At 36.4% G+C, this 14,554-nt stretch overlaps 1 protein-coding gene across 1 annotated transcript in view; it reads right to left on the bottom strand.

Moving 5' to 3' along the window:
- Positions 1-12,675, bottom strand: part of THSD7B (thrombospondin type 1 domain containing 7B) — a 776,886-nt gene extending 764,211 nt beyond the window's left edge. The window contains exon 1 of the mRNA XM_045826088.1: positions 12,537-12,675. Coding sequence (XP_045682044.1) covers positions 12,537-12,675 — 139 coding nt within the window. The remainder of the gene's footprint in view (positions 1-12,536) is intronic.
- Positions 12,676-14,554: the final 1,879 nt, after the last annotated feature.

The raw sequence follows: 14,554 nt of genomic DNA, 5'->3' as shown, positions 1-14,554 counted from the left end.
TTCTGGTTGAAAGTTTATTTCTTCCTTCTGCTCCACACTGTGGATCTGAGTGCCAGTTTTCTTCCCTTCAATGTTGGTTCACTATACATTTTTCTTTATTTCACTTTTCATAGCCTTCACTTTTTCCTCTATTTTGCAACCATACTCAACCAATTCTGTGAGCATCCTGATAACCAGTGTTTTGAACTGTGCATCTAGTAGGTTGGCTATCTCTTTGACACTTAGTTGTAATTTTTTCTGGAGCTTTGATCTGTTCTTTCATTTGGGCCATTTTTTTTCCTGGTCTCAGCACACCTGTAACATAGTAAGGAGCGGAGCCTTAGGAATCTGCCAGGGCAGGGCAACCAATATGCTGCACTGTGGCACTGTCTGTGGGGGAGGGGTCAGAGAAGGAACAATGCCATTTGTTCAGCTCTCTGCTGGCTTTCAGTCACTTCTCCCACCACCCACAATCAAATTGGGCCTTTCTGGTGCTGATTCCCAGGTGGGTGAGTTTGTGTACATTCTAGGACCCTCCAACAAACTCCTGTGGGTCTCTCCAACAAACTCTCCTGTGAGGCTGGGAGTTTCTGCTGCTGCCTCAACCCCACAGGTTTTTTCAGTCAGAGTTTTTGAGGTTTCATTTCCCCACATTGGAACCCTGGGTTGCAGGGTCTGTCTCATTCTCCAGTTGTTCCTCCTGGTTTATCTGCACACATATGTGGAACCACCCAGTCTACCAGCCAGCACCTTGCCACAAGTCCTCTCCACCTGGCTGCCCATTCTTCCCCTCCTACTGGTCTGGATGAATGTTTCTTCTTTAACTCCTTGGTTGTTGGACTTCCATACAGTTAGATTTTCTGTCAGTTCTAATTGTTTTTGTTTTTAAGTTTGTTGTTGTCATTCTTTTGGTTGTGCAAGAAGGCACTGTGTGTCTACCTATTCCTCCATCTTGGCTGGAAGTCGAAATGCACATTTTAAATGAGTACATTTTTGGTATACAAATTATACTTCAATAAAGTTGTTAAAATAATCTTTCATGCTAAAGATAACTAGTATTTTAACAGCATAGAATGCTCTAAATAGAAGCTTCCACTTAACATAAAACATTTATCTGGATCATCAACCACCAAAATGATAACCCATTAACATAAAATCTGAAGAAATACAAAAAAGGTAGTAATATTTTTGGTTCACAAGCCTGTGTATTGAGAACAGTAACATCATATGCAGTTCTCTATTCAAAGTTTCAAAAGCAGAAAACCAAAGACTTTGACAAATGAAGATCCAAGTAGTAAAAGGGCACCAGCTAGTTGTGGTTTCATCATTCAATATCTATGCTATTGTAACTTGGTTTCTTCCTTTGCAGTATAAATTGAGATCCTTATCCTGCCTACAACATCCCAGGTGTTGTGAGGACCATGTATGTCAAATAAAAGGAAAGATATTAGAATACAATAATTTTTTGACCTATTGCCAAATGTAAAGGTATCATTCACATCCTTGCTTTTTCTCATTTCAAGTTGTCCTATGGAAGAAGTGAAGCTTATGGACCCATCTAAGTACAAAATAATGCTTGGTCAAACAGTCCTCACATTCTTGGTTCTTAAGTACCCTTGGAGACTGCATTCTGCCTGGCAATTGTATTGATAGAATCCCATAGTCTTCGCTTTGAAAACAATAACATGTAGTGATATGAATGGAAATGTCAGGGGGAAGTACAATATTAGAGGTCCAATATTTGAAACAGCTAAGGTGCATGAGGATGCTACTACAAATAAGCAATAAAATGGAAAAATTCTTTTAGAAAATAAACTTTAAAGTGAAGAAAAATAATATCAAATGACCTTTCAAGGTAAATGAAATTTATTATATGTGTATGTTTATATATCCAAACTAAATTGTATTCTACAACTCAGAAGGTGGGAAGGCCTAATGTCTCTTAAAGTAGCAACTATTAAATAACAATAAAAAGTAGCATTAATTGAGTACTTAATTATTAAGAAGTTTGATCATGTTATATTTATTTGAATACAGAAAATGTATTTCAGTATGTACTAGAGAATACGAATAATGTTTTACCCAGATTTTCTTATTTATCCCCATTTTACTAACAAGGAAGCAAAGGCATAAAGGTGAGGTTATACACAGCTTAGCTGAGCACCCAGACAGCTTGTGTTTGCTCTCTGACCACTACTCTACCTGGTGTGTAGTGTCAGCATCTTTATTGTTTATAGGTTCTCTAAAAACACAGCTAAGTCATTAAGCCTCAAATGGTTTTCTAAAAAAAAATTAAGATGTAGCCACTTCTTGTCAATATAGTGTGTATGCTTAACAACAAAAATCTTTGAGCAGCTGCATTCAATTAAAAAATTATTAACCCTGAGGAAAAATAAACACTCATACACACAAACCCATATCCATATGTTATCCTTACCATTTCTTATGTTACTTTTGTAGTGAAGTGTATCCATGAATAAAATTCAATATTGGGTGATAAAACTACTTATTTCCACAATAGTTCATTATTTTCCTCTTTTGGGGCAAAAGTGATCAATGTAAGAGGGTAATAGCATTTGAGATTCTCTACATTAACCACAGTTTTGTTACCATAGTAACTTGAAAAAGAAACATAAAATTAGATGGCTAATTCATATTGAGACTTTTGCTAAAAAGTTAAGCTTAAACAGTAAGTACATAGTATTGGCCTTGGAGAGCAGTGAATGTAAGTAGTGTTACACATATACCTTTTGAACTACTTTTTCTAATGAGTCTCAGATATTATTTGTGGCACTTATATCTGTAATACTGATGTCATCTATAGCTGTAAAGTTTGAAGAACTTTGTTGAAATATCAAAGTAATTATATGAATTGAGTTAATCAATAATCGACATACAAAAAAATAGGCTTATTTTTTCTTATCGGGTTCCAACCAAAATTGTGCTATATGGTACCTAAGGTCATGGTCGTAAAGGCATTTATAAAGTAAGCTTTTCAGGCAGTTTTATTACTTTACTATCTTTTAGTCTTTAATTTTATTTCAATCCCACTTCGATGGGTCTAACTTGTCTTCATCTTTGACTTTCACATTTCTTTGCAGAGAATCTCATGTTTTCCTAGTTAAGAATAATTCAAACGTAAGCTACATATCAAAATTTTGCCATAGAAGAAAAAGTTGGCAGGAGATACTTCCATGTAGTTACAAAAGAAATTCTTTATTGATGTCCTGATGGCTGGGGAGAAATCATTCCTATATCAATCACCAATCCAATACTCAGCCCAACCTCAATCTTACAGAGCCAATAAACACTTGAATTAGATTGTTTAAAATTTTAACCTAGGCAAAGTTTGGTTGCTGCTTAATTTGATTATAGACAGATTTAGTAGCACATGCTCAAAGAGAATAACTGAGCCAATCACCACAAATTAACATATTCCAACATCCCTTCCATTTCACAATAAATAACCTGTAGTAGAAGTGATAGAAAACTAAGTGAGAAGACTTCCATTAACTTAGGGACATGACGCAAATATATATTTTTACTTCCTCCTAAGCTCCTAATACCCCGCTGAAATGACAGTAAAGGCATTAAAAGAATTAGCTCAATAAGGGTCAAGAACAGAGAGCAATGAGTCCAGAGTATGGGGAGCAAAGAGTGGAGCAATGAGCCAACTGACAATAAAAAGGAAGCTGAAGTAGGCCCCTACAGAAGAGGCTGGTGACAACAATAGATAAAGCCAATTTATACTTGCACAACTCAGAAAGTGTGAGACCTAGCAACATTAGGAAGGAGTAAGGCTTGTACCATGATGGGGAATAATTAAAAGTCTATAAATAGAATTAGCCCCTCAGATCCCTTCCTCTGTCTTTTCCTCAATCTTTTCAAGAAAATAGCAAAATCTAACTCTTCAGAGGACATTCTTGTGCAGAGCAAACAAGCTGGAAGGGTTGAAAGATGAAGGATAGTAAAAGTTTTAGAAATTAGAAAAATGCAAAAAAATAGGGAAACTATCTAAAAGTTGAGGATCAGTAGGAAAAGTGAAGCATATGTCTAAGGAGTCTCAGAAGAAACAGAGACAATGGGGTCCGGGGGTGGGGGGGCGGATCACAGAAAAAAAAGTGTCAGAACCATAGAACATAGGCATGGTAATTGAAATATCCTCCTAATGGCCAACACAATAAAAGAGAAAGGACTCACCCCCAAGTATATAATCATAAAATTTCAGGATGTCATGGGTAGAAATATAAGTCCAGAGAGGAAAACAAACTGATAATGTACAAAGAGTTGAGATCAGAATAACTTCTTAGAAACAACACTGGAGGCTGGAACACAGAATTTCCTCCAAAATGCTGATGGAAACATGCTTTTTAACCTTGAACTCCACACACAAGCTATCAGTCAAATATATGACAAGCACAGAGACCCTTTCAGGTGTGAAAAATTACTTCCAAAAGACCCTATTTTAGCAGTTCTAGAAGACAAGTTTAGCACTATCAGGAAATAAAGCTATGGGGTTCAAGATAAGAAAACAAAGGGGGTTCCAAAGACAACAGGTGCAGCAGGATGGACTCAATCAGGAGGACAAGGGCTTTGGAAAGAGTTCGCAAAGAATACATGTGGAACAGTTTGGAATAGTGCATGACTAGTTCAAAAAAATTTTAAATGGGCATGTAGGCTCAAAGAAAGTGAAGCAAAGAAAACAAGGGACATTTTTAAATAAACTTCTGTGTAAAGCAAAATGTCAAAAAGATACAAAAGCATCATAACCTGCTTGGCTCAGCAGAGAAAAATAACTACGTAGATATAATAAGTCATGTTAACAAATTTAGCACCCTTCTGGTGCTGATTCCCAGGTGGGTGGGTTTGTGTACATTCTAGGACCCAGTGTCCTCTCCAACAAACTCTCCTTGGAGAGTTTCTCCAAACCCCTGGGAGTTTCTCCTGACGCCTCAACCCCACAGGTTTTTTCAGAGTTTTTGAGTTTTCATTTCCCTACACTGAAACCCTGGGTTGCAGGGCCTGTCTCATTCCTCAGTTGTTCCTCCTGGCTTATCTGCACATGTATGTAGGACTGCCCAGTCTGCCAACTGCCTCCTTGCCAGCTCTGCCAGGCTGGCCATCTCTGCCCCTCCTACTGATCTGGATGAATGTTTATTTAACTCCTTGGTTGTCAGACTTCCATAGAGTTTGATTTTCTGTCATTCCTGGTTGTTTTTTTGTTTTAAAATTTTTTGTTGTCCTTCTTTTGATTGTGGGAGGAGGCACAGTGTATCTGCCTACACCTCCATCTTGGCCTAAAGTCCCCATAATTTCTTTTTCTTCACTCTTATCACTTCTCAACCCTTCTGAAACACATACACACATACTCACAAAAAATAGCCCAAATGAAGAACACACACACACACACACAAAATAACAGATCTCCTCATTCCACCTGTACTTAATGCACTGGGAATATTTTATGCAACAGCTATTTATGTTCTAGGTAGTTGGAATTTATCAATAAATAAGATTGACAAACATTCTTGTCCTTGGGGAGTCTATATTATAATGCTATTTAGGGGAAAAAGGAGAGTAATTTATTTTATATTATTCAGGTAATATAGATATCTTCTGACTTTATCAGAAGCATAATAAAATTAGTACTTATAGTCTACAAGAAAAAAATTATAATTTTCAACCATGAATCCCATGCTATATGCCTGTTTTTTAATATCACAGAAATAACACCATTGAGAGCTCATTATACATATGCCTCTAAGATAAATTAATATCCACAGAAATAATTAAAATAATTTTAATTTAATCAATTTCACAGAAGAAATGTTTCATGGACTTCTAGCACATATTAAAAAATTAGTTCTCTACTAAGAACATTTTATTTTCTCTAAGATTCCTAAACTTAAAATATACATGTATTTTGTAAATTGTTTCTCAAATTTGTTTCAACAATGAAAAAAAACATTATTATGTAAGCTATAATTAAATATTAACTTATGTAAGCTTCTTTTTTCTTAATTTATGTCATTTTCATAGTCTCTTTTTCTTTCAAAATTAATTCTAACTTATTCACTTAGTTCTTAGAATACAGGTCATTATACTGACCCTTTTTATTCACTATGAAGGAGCTACGGAAGTTAAAACTTTCTAAGAATCTGTCATACAGAAAGTTTTAGACCTACAAAGTAAGTGAGATTGCTTATGACCATTTATTAATAAAATTTATATAGCTATCAAACTGATCTTCTTTTGTGTGTCTAAGGAAGAAAAGTACACAAAAATTGTACCACATAAAAGCAAGAAATTTTTAAACATCAAATTATTATATAATAATGATAACTAATAGCTCACATTTATTGAGTAATCACTATACACTTGGTATTTCAATATGCTATTTTTCTTAATTTTCAGAACAGTCCTGTGAAGTATTTATTGTCTTCACTTTCAGATGGGTAAATAGAGCTCAGAGAGGTTAAATAACTGTCTTCTCTTTAAGAGACAGGATTTGAACATGGGTCTGGCTGTGTACAAGGCTCTAGATCTTTCTAGTATACTAGAGTCATCTCAGGATGACTTAAGATAAAGGAACCTCTTACAAGCACCAGCCAGGGAGCTTGATTGGTTAGAGCATCATCCCAATACACCAAGCACCAAGGTTGTGAGTTTAATCCCTGGTCAGGGCACATTCAAGGACAACCAATGAATGCATAAACAAGTAAAATAACAAACAAACTCTCTCTCTCTCTCTCCCTTCCTCTCTCTCTAAACCAATAAGTTAAAATGTTAAGAAGAAAGAACCTCTCACAGACAAATATGTTTTTTTTCCTTTCAGACCTAATTATTTAGAGTAAAATTTGTTTTCCAGTCTTTTTTACAAACTCACTTGCAAATGTAATTTGGAGTGATGAAAATGTTCTGGAACTAGATAATGGTGATGTTTTTCCCACACTGTGAAAATACTAAATGTCACTTGATTGTATACTTTAAAATGGTTATAATGGTAACATTTGTTATTTGTATTTTATCAAAATAATTTTTAAATGTCACTTGCCCCACAGGAAGTACATTGGAAACTTATCCCCTACACATACAGAATCTTACATTTCAAGGCTACCACTACATTTCTAAGGCCACACATTTAAATTCTACCTTTTTGCTAGGGACTTCCAGATTTACATCTCTAGCAAAAACCTCTCTCCTGAATTCTGACCCATATACCCGGCTACCTAGTCAACAGCTCCACATGAATTTCTAACAAGCTCAAAACTTTAATACATCTAATACTAACTTCCTAATACCCTCCACACCACTTTCTTCACAGTCAGCCCATATTAAATTATGACAAATCCACTCTTCTAGTGGCTCTGGGTAAAGCCTCAGTGTCACCTCTGTAGATGCCCCTGCATACAAACCTCAGTAAATCCTGATGGCTTTACCTTAAATCGAGGTTTCTTAATCTGACACTATTGGCATTTTGAGACCTGGTAATTCTTTGTTGTGGGGTGCTGTCCTGTGCATAGGATGTTTAGCAGTATCCCTGGCTTTTACTCACAGATTTCAGTAGCACACCCCAGTTGTGACCATCAGAAATATCTCCAGATATCGCCAAGTGTCCTCCCACCCTGGGAAAAATAGCCCCTGGTTGAAAACCAAGGCCTTAAATATACATCCAAAATTCAACCCCTTTTCACCACCTTCACTGCCATGACCTTGGTGCAAGTTATAACCACTCTTCTTTATCCATGGTGGCCTCCTAATGGGTCTCCCCTTCCATCATTCTCAACTGACTGCCCATAGTTCTGTTAGAATCTTACTAAAAGTCAGATCATGTCACCACTCCCTCAAAACTCTCCAGTGCCTTTCTATCTCACCCAGAGTAAAAGCCAAAATTGTATTTTGACCTGTGAGGACATACCTGACTTGGGGCCCATTCTTCTCTGACCGAACCTACAGTCACAATCCCTGTGTTCACTCTGTTCCACATGTTGGCCCTCTCTTAGGTCCTCAAACATGCCACACGTGCTTTTGCCTCAGGGCCTTCTGCCTTTGGTTCCCTCCAACTGGAATATTCTTCATCCTGATATCCCCATGACTGGTTCCCTCACTACCTTCAAGTCTCTACTCAAATGTACTTTTTCAATGAGGCACCCTAGAGTCCACTTACTTAAAATCTCTATCTCTCACTTATCACTGTGTATTCCTCTTCCTTGCTTTATCTTTCTTTCTAGGCACTTAATATCATCTAACATGCTCTCTACTGAGCTTCTTGATTGTGTTTATTACCCTGGTTATGAGGACCAAGGATGTCTGTTTTATCCTCAATTTATTTCATGTGTTCATAACAGTACTTGGCACATTGTAGGGTCTCAGCAAGTATTAGTGGAATGAACAAACCTCCTAGAACCAATACTGAGAAATTTTTTAAGAGACCATTAGTTACTGTGACTTCAGAAACCATGACCTGTTCATCTCTACAAAGTATGCAGACATGAACAGTTAAATTTACTTAAAACAACAAATATCACTGCTTATGTGATATTCTTGCTGACATGATCCTTCTTTCTTGTCATGCATAACAGATTGCCTGACACTAAATACAGGTCAAAAGATCTTATCACAATGATGACAGACATTCAACAACCTTACCAAATCAATGACCCTACAGCCTAAGGTTCTCAAGTCTCTCCCTGAGAACTGAAATCCTTAACAACACATACATCACTCTCTTAGTATTCATCAATCCACTGTTAATCCAAATCCAGGACTCACTTAGAAACCCCTTCAATTTGGATAAGGTTGATTAACATACAACCTATCGACTCAGGGGGAAAAAACAACAATATCATTAAAGAGCTTAAGTGGTTGACACTATAGTCTAAAACAGAGAGTGTTTTCTAGGTTTCTAAAGTAAAGTATATTTAACTAGGTCTCCATGGAAATTTGTTCAATTCCAGATTACATTGAACCTGAATTGCTGGATTTGATAACACACTCCAAAAAAAATTCAGCAAATTTCAACTGCAGTACAGTTACTTTAAAAAATCCAAATGAAATATAATAAACTCATCCATATGCAGATTCTAAGATGTTGGGGGAGTCTTTGAAGGTGATGACCCAGAACTACTCTAGGACATAGGGATCTACAAACTGATTTATTACTTATCTTTAAAATAATCTTGCATTTATGTCAGTATTATTTATAATAGCAAAATGCTAAAAAACACCAAAATTGCAAGCAATAGGGAAAAAAGATAAAGCAACAGAGTGCTGGATAAATAAATTGTTGAATACAAATACAAAAAAAAAATACCATGTAATCATTAAAAGATGAAATTGATCCACATGAACTAATAAGTAATATTCACCAAAGCATTTTTATATGATAAAAAGCAAACTGCAGAAAAGGATGCAGAGCATGAATCTAATTGTATGAAATAAAGTATGTGTATATATGCATATATATGTACATATATGTACATATGAATTTGGAATTTCTACATCCACATTCCCCACCATTCTCCACCATACCCCCTGCCCAGGAGGCTGTCTGTTTGGACACATCAATGAGGTGTGGCTTCTGGTATGATTAAGCCAATGAGAACCCTGGCAGGAGGTGTGGAGTACAAGGGTTGTTCATTCCCCTGGCCCCCCGCCCTACTTTTACTACAAGCTGGTTATATCCCTCTAAAGGTCACAGTGTTTGTCCGGCAACCTCTCCTTCAAGTTTTCTCCCCAAATTCTAGAAACCATTTACTTTCTTTGCCTCTGTAGACCCAGAAATCATAAAGATTAATACTAGCCCATGGGCACTCCAGAATTCTTTATAGCTGTTCTTCAAACCTGCTCACACTTTCCTACTGTTGCAAATAATGTTTATTAAACTCTTCTCATTTACCTACTTTTCATGTGCCATTTTTTTTGGCTAACCCCTAATCAATGATAATAGTAGTAATATTTGTGTGTGTGCTTTGTGTGATTCATATATGCAAGTTGGTCTGACCTTTTGTTTTTAATTTTCTAAGGTACCTAAAGGAGGGAAAGAAGTAAGGAATATCAGGAAAAGCGAGAGAGATGACATCGATGTTCATTTTGAATGATGCAGTGTGTCTGATGGGATGTATTCCCACTCTGAAGGTTAAGTTTGACAGTTACCAAGTAGTCATCCACTGTAGAATATTAGGAAAGGTTTGTAGCACTTTGTTCCATTGACCTACTTTTAGAAAAACAGACTTACTTTTAAAATTTTGTTCAAAATAAGCCCATTTCCTTAAAACATCTCCTTTGTCAACTAATGGTAGTTGGCATCTATTCATTCCCAACAGGAATCCCAAATTTGGCATACAGTCAAGTAGTAAACTTTATTCAATGCAAAACAGCTCAACAATGGTACAGGATGGCTGTAGAACTGCTCCCAGGCCAGGCTCTGTGCTGGTCTGCTTATTCACTGAACTGGTCTGCTCCACTCTGTGACAGTCTGCTTTGCTCTGCTCTGGTGAGACATCTTCAGTGTTTCAGCTCAGCCAGGGAGATGCAGTTTCTATTCTCTGGTGGCAAGGGAAAGTGTACTCACTAAGTCAGAGGAAAGCAGGCTTATATGGACAGGAAACCTCAAACCTGGTCCACGATTGGTCCATTCTCATGCAAATTGAGGACTCCAAATCCTCACAATTTGACTAGTCCGAAAGATACTATCCTGATAGGTCAGTCAGAACAGCCAATTCTGATTGGCCAGAACTGCACAGTTCCACTTGGATGGGGAAAGCCTCAGTCCTATTGGTTCAAATAGGATTCCAGGAACTCCTTTATACGGTCTGGCTCAGATGGCAGAAACACAGTGCAGGAAGACAGTTCAGTGCAAAGACAGGCAGTTCAGTACAGAGGCAGCCTGTAGTGCAGTGCAGCAGCAAGTAGTGCATCAACTTCTCTCCATGAGGTGCAGTGTGCTAGAGAGGGCCCTGTGCAGAAATGGATGCTAGGCTGTTTTATAAAATTTTAGCTGAATTAGCAACCAGAAGCCCTTCTTAGTAGGTGTCTTTTTTTGTCTCAGGGTTTATACCTTTGTGTTTCAGATTTGCTACTTTCCATTTTAATTGCACTTTTTTGAGAACTTTAGACAAGAGTACACTCATATAAATGTGCTTATTTAAATTTAATAAAATATTTAGTCTTTTGTGATTAAAATAAAATAACCCAATTTATAAAAGTGCAATATTGACTTTTAGAACTCTTTCCACAGCTTCCTAAAACTACCATGGTAAAAAATGCAAATTACTAATGTGATAATATAGCCCACAATTAAATTAACTTATAGTGGCTTTAATGCAATTAAATTTCCTCCAGACTGTATCTCTAATGGTGCTGGGTTTTTTACTTAATATACTTTAAAGCATAATTTACTTTCATTTTTGCAAAGTCATTTAAATATTATAAATATCTCCTTTATACATATTCTCATGATGACACAATACATTTTCAGTCTATTTAATTTACAGATGATGAGACTAAAATGAAAACTCTTTGAGGATCATACATCTTCTACAACATCACATTTTCCCATTCCAAGATATTAAGTATATAAGTTATCTGTATTTGCAAGAATGGACTGTTGAAACAGTAATAAATTTTTTAAATGATCTAATTGTAGAACTTTGAGAAAATTAAAATCTAGAGCAAAGAAAAACATCAGTGATACAAAGAGCCAAGATATCTGGGCTTCATAATTTAAGTTTATAAATTATTAGCCTTTAAAATTAAATTCAACAGATCTTCACTACAGCCAAATTAAGGAAATATTTAGAGGAGGATATAAGTTATATAAAAACTCAATTCAACTTATTAATGTAGTTATGTACAAAACACATTAAGTTGATTTTATAGTCACAACTAATGAGCCAAGGTTTTAGAATAATTTTCCATGCCCTCAAACCTAGATATACAGGTTTACTAGAAAGCATTCAATAATAAATAGCTAACTAGTTTGTACCCTAAAACACAGGTGGCAAACACAAGGCCAGCAGGCCGAATCCGGCCCTCTACCTTGTTTAATCCGGCAGCAGCACTGAGCTCTCACTTAACTGTTAAGGAGTAGTTGCATTTATATAGCCTTAAAATTACATTCAGCCCTTTGAAGGCAACCAAGAGGCTGATATGGCCCCAGGTGAAAATGAGTTTGATACCCCTGCCCTAAAAGAAAGAGACATTTGGAACTGGTCTATATCATTCTTAGCACAGGACATTAGCTAAATTCAGATGTCATTTTTGCTATAAGTATGCTGCACAGTGGTGATATAGTTGACAAAGGAGAAGCAGATGTAACTATGGAAATCATATCTTTAATTGACAACAACATGAAAGTTCAGAAAAATAACAAGCATCATGGATGGAGACAACAATTGTGCAGTAATAAAAATCAAATATAAGTTTTATTACAATGAAGAAGAATCTATTTTTCCTCTCTGGATATTTTCCACTACTCCACAAATAAGAACAGGCATGTAAAGAATATTATTCTCATTAATGAAAATGGGACAAAGGAACAGCCAGGACATTCCTACCTGGTTTCCAGATGAAATGATTATCCTTTTTGCCTTCCAAATGAGCTGCATGGGACAGCAAGAGAGAAAGGAATACAAATAGCTTCCTCATCTTCCTCCATACCCAGCAAGTGACAGCCAAATCGCCCTTTGGAAACATTGTTCAGATGTTCAGCTTCTTGACTTGCCTATTCCTAAAAGAAAAAAAGAAAATCAGTTAAGTTTCTTCTGAACATAAATTTAAAAAATTCACTTTGACTGCTGGAACTTTTATCATAATGGCATTACAAATTTTCCATCATAAGGAGAGAACATATCATACAATTGCTGTGTTTTCAATCTTTACCCAAGGAAGACATCATCAATTCTAGAAGCTCCACAATCCCTTATTCCATTTACTATGATTTTTAAAAGGAGGGTTGGCAGATACCTGGTATCTTCCACCTTCTATCCAGCCAAACTCCTTGAGGAGCTCATGATTTGGGAAGGAAGATACACATACACAACAAAGTCTAAAATAGGGTAAGGACTGATCTAACAGTAGCATTAAGAAAGTGAGATGGAAAAATTGACAAAAGAGGCAATAAAAAGAGGGAAATCTCACACAAAATATTTGAGAAGAGCCTTAGGAAAATATAAGGGCTTAAAGGTGCCAGGAAGGGCATTTTTTGCCAAAAGAACAAGGTCCTGAAATGCATTTTGTATTTGGAGACTGGTGAGTGGTCTCATGGCTGCTATGAAAGACACAAAAGATGAGGGAGAAACTGATGGAGGTGAGATTTAGAACTTTGGCTACAGAGCAAATTATAAAGTGCCTTGAATGTTATGTGAGGGATATAGCTTCATTCTGCAAATAACAATAAGAATTATAGGAGAAAAAGTGACTTTTAAATAACCAATATTAGTGTACATAGTGGATTATTGGAGAATGATACCCATGAACTTCAGGCCAGTTAGAGAACTAGTGAACTAATCTAGGCAAGTATTGATGAATACAGAGAAATTTGAAAGGTAGTGCTGAGGCTGGATTAAATGGATTTGGATGGGATATGAGAGAGAGAGAAGATAAAAAACGACAGCACAACTGCACACTTAGATGACTGGACCCATGGGACCTCTTTACCAAAGATGAGAAACAAGAAGGGGGCAAGTTTGAAAAGACACAAAAATTCCCTTTAGAAAATATTAAGTATGGTGTGCTTATAACATATCCAAGTAGAGTTTTCCAAATGATAACAAGAAAATTCCACCTGAGTTAGGAGATCTAAAACAATTTGCCATGATGCATGTATTAGAAAAAATACAGCAAAAGACATAGGTAAAAAGAAATAAAGTCATTGAACCATAAAATAATATCAAGGGTAGAATTTATTACCCCTGAGTATTTAGCCACAGGCACGCTAAAAGTGGGGTGACTGAGCTTCCTAGTGACCAAAGAAAAAAAGTAGCTACTATAATAGCCATAATGTATGTAAGAGTAAATTATATATTCTTTTTTATTGTTATTGTTTTAGAAGATCCATGATCCTGCTCAAAAGTGCTGATGGACTATATCCCAAAAGTCCTCATAAATACAGATGATGTTCACTAATAAAACAGATAAGGGAAATCTGTGTACAGTGGACTCCCAGGGCACTCCTAGAAAACTCCAAGGGTGCAGTGGTAAAGTACAAATCAGTAAAAATGAATCTACAAGGAGTCAAGCAATGAAGTTCAAGTATACAGCTCTCCGATGGCCTGCCTTGAGGCAGAGATGAAGGCAATACTTGGAAAAGCAACCAAAAGCTTTTCTTCACACTTCTGCATTGCATACCAACATTGAGAAGCATAAAAGTGGAGTGCTCTAGTAGAAATAAAATAGGGCTCTTGTGCTAGACTCTTTGTCCGCAAGGGTCTGTTAGAATATTTCATGAAACCTTTGGGACACTACTGGACACAATCCAAAAACCTCTGGGCTAGAGAATTGAACTGGCCACATTTCCTTGCAGCAAACATGCAAGAGTGTGGTTTACCACAACTATGGTTTTACTGAAGGTTGC

This window comes from Phyllostomus hastatus, unplaced genomic scaffold (assembly GCF_019186645.2).
Source record: "Phyllostomus hastatus isolate PE091 unplaced genomic scaffold, TTU_PhHast_1.1 phas_scaffold_60, whole genome shotgun sequence".
In the NCBI taxonomy this organism is placed as follows: domain Eukaryota; kingdom Metazoa; phylum Chordata; class Mammalia; order Chiroptera; family Phyllostomidae; genus Phyllostomus; species Phyllostomus hastatus.
Note: the sequence above shows the minus strand (reverse complement) of the source record. Positions and strands in the feature narration are given on the sequence as shown.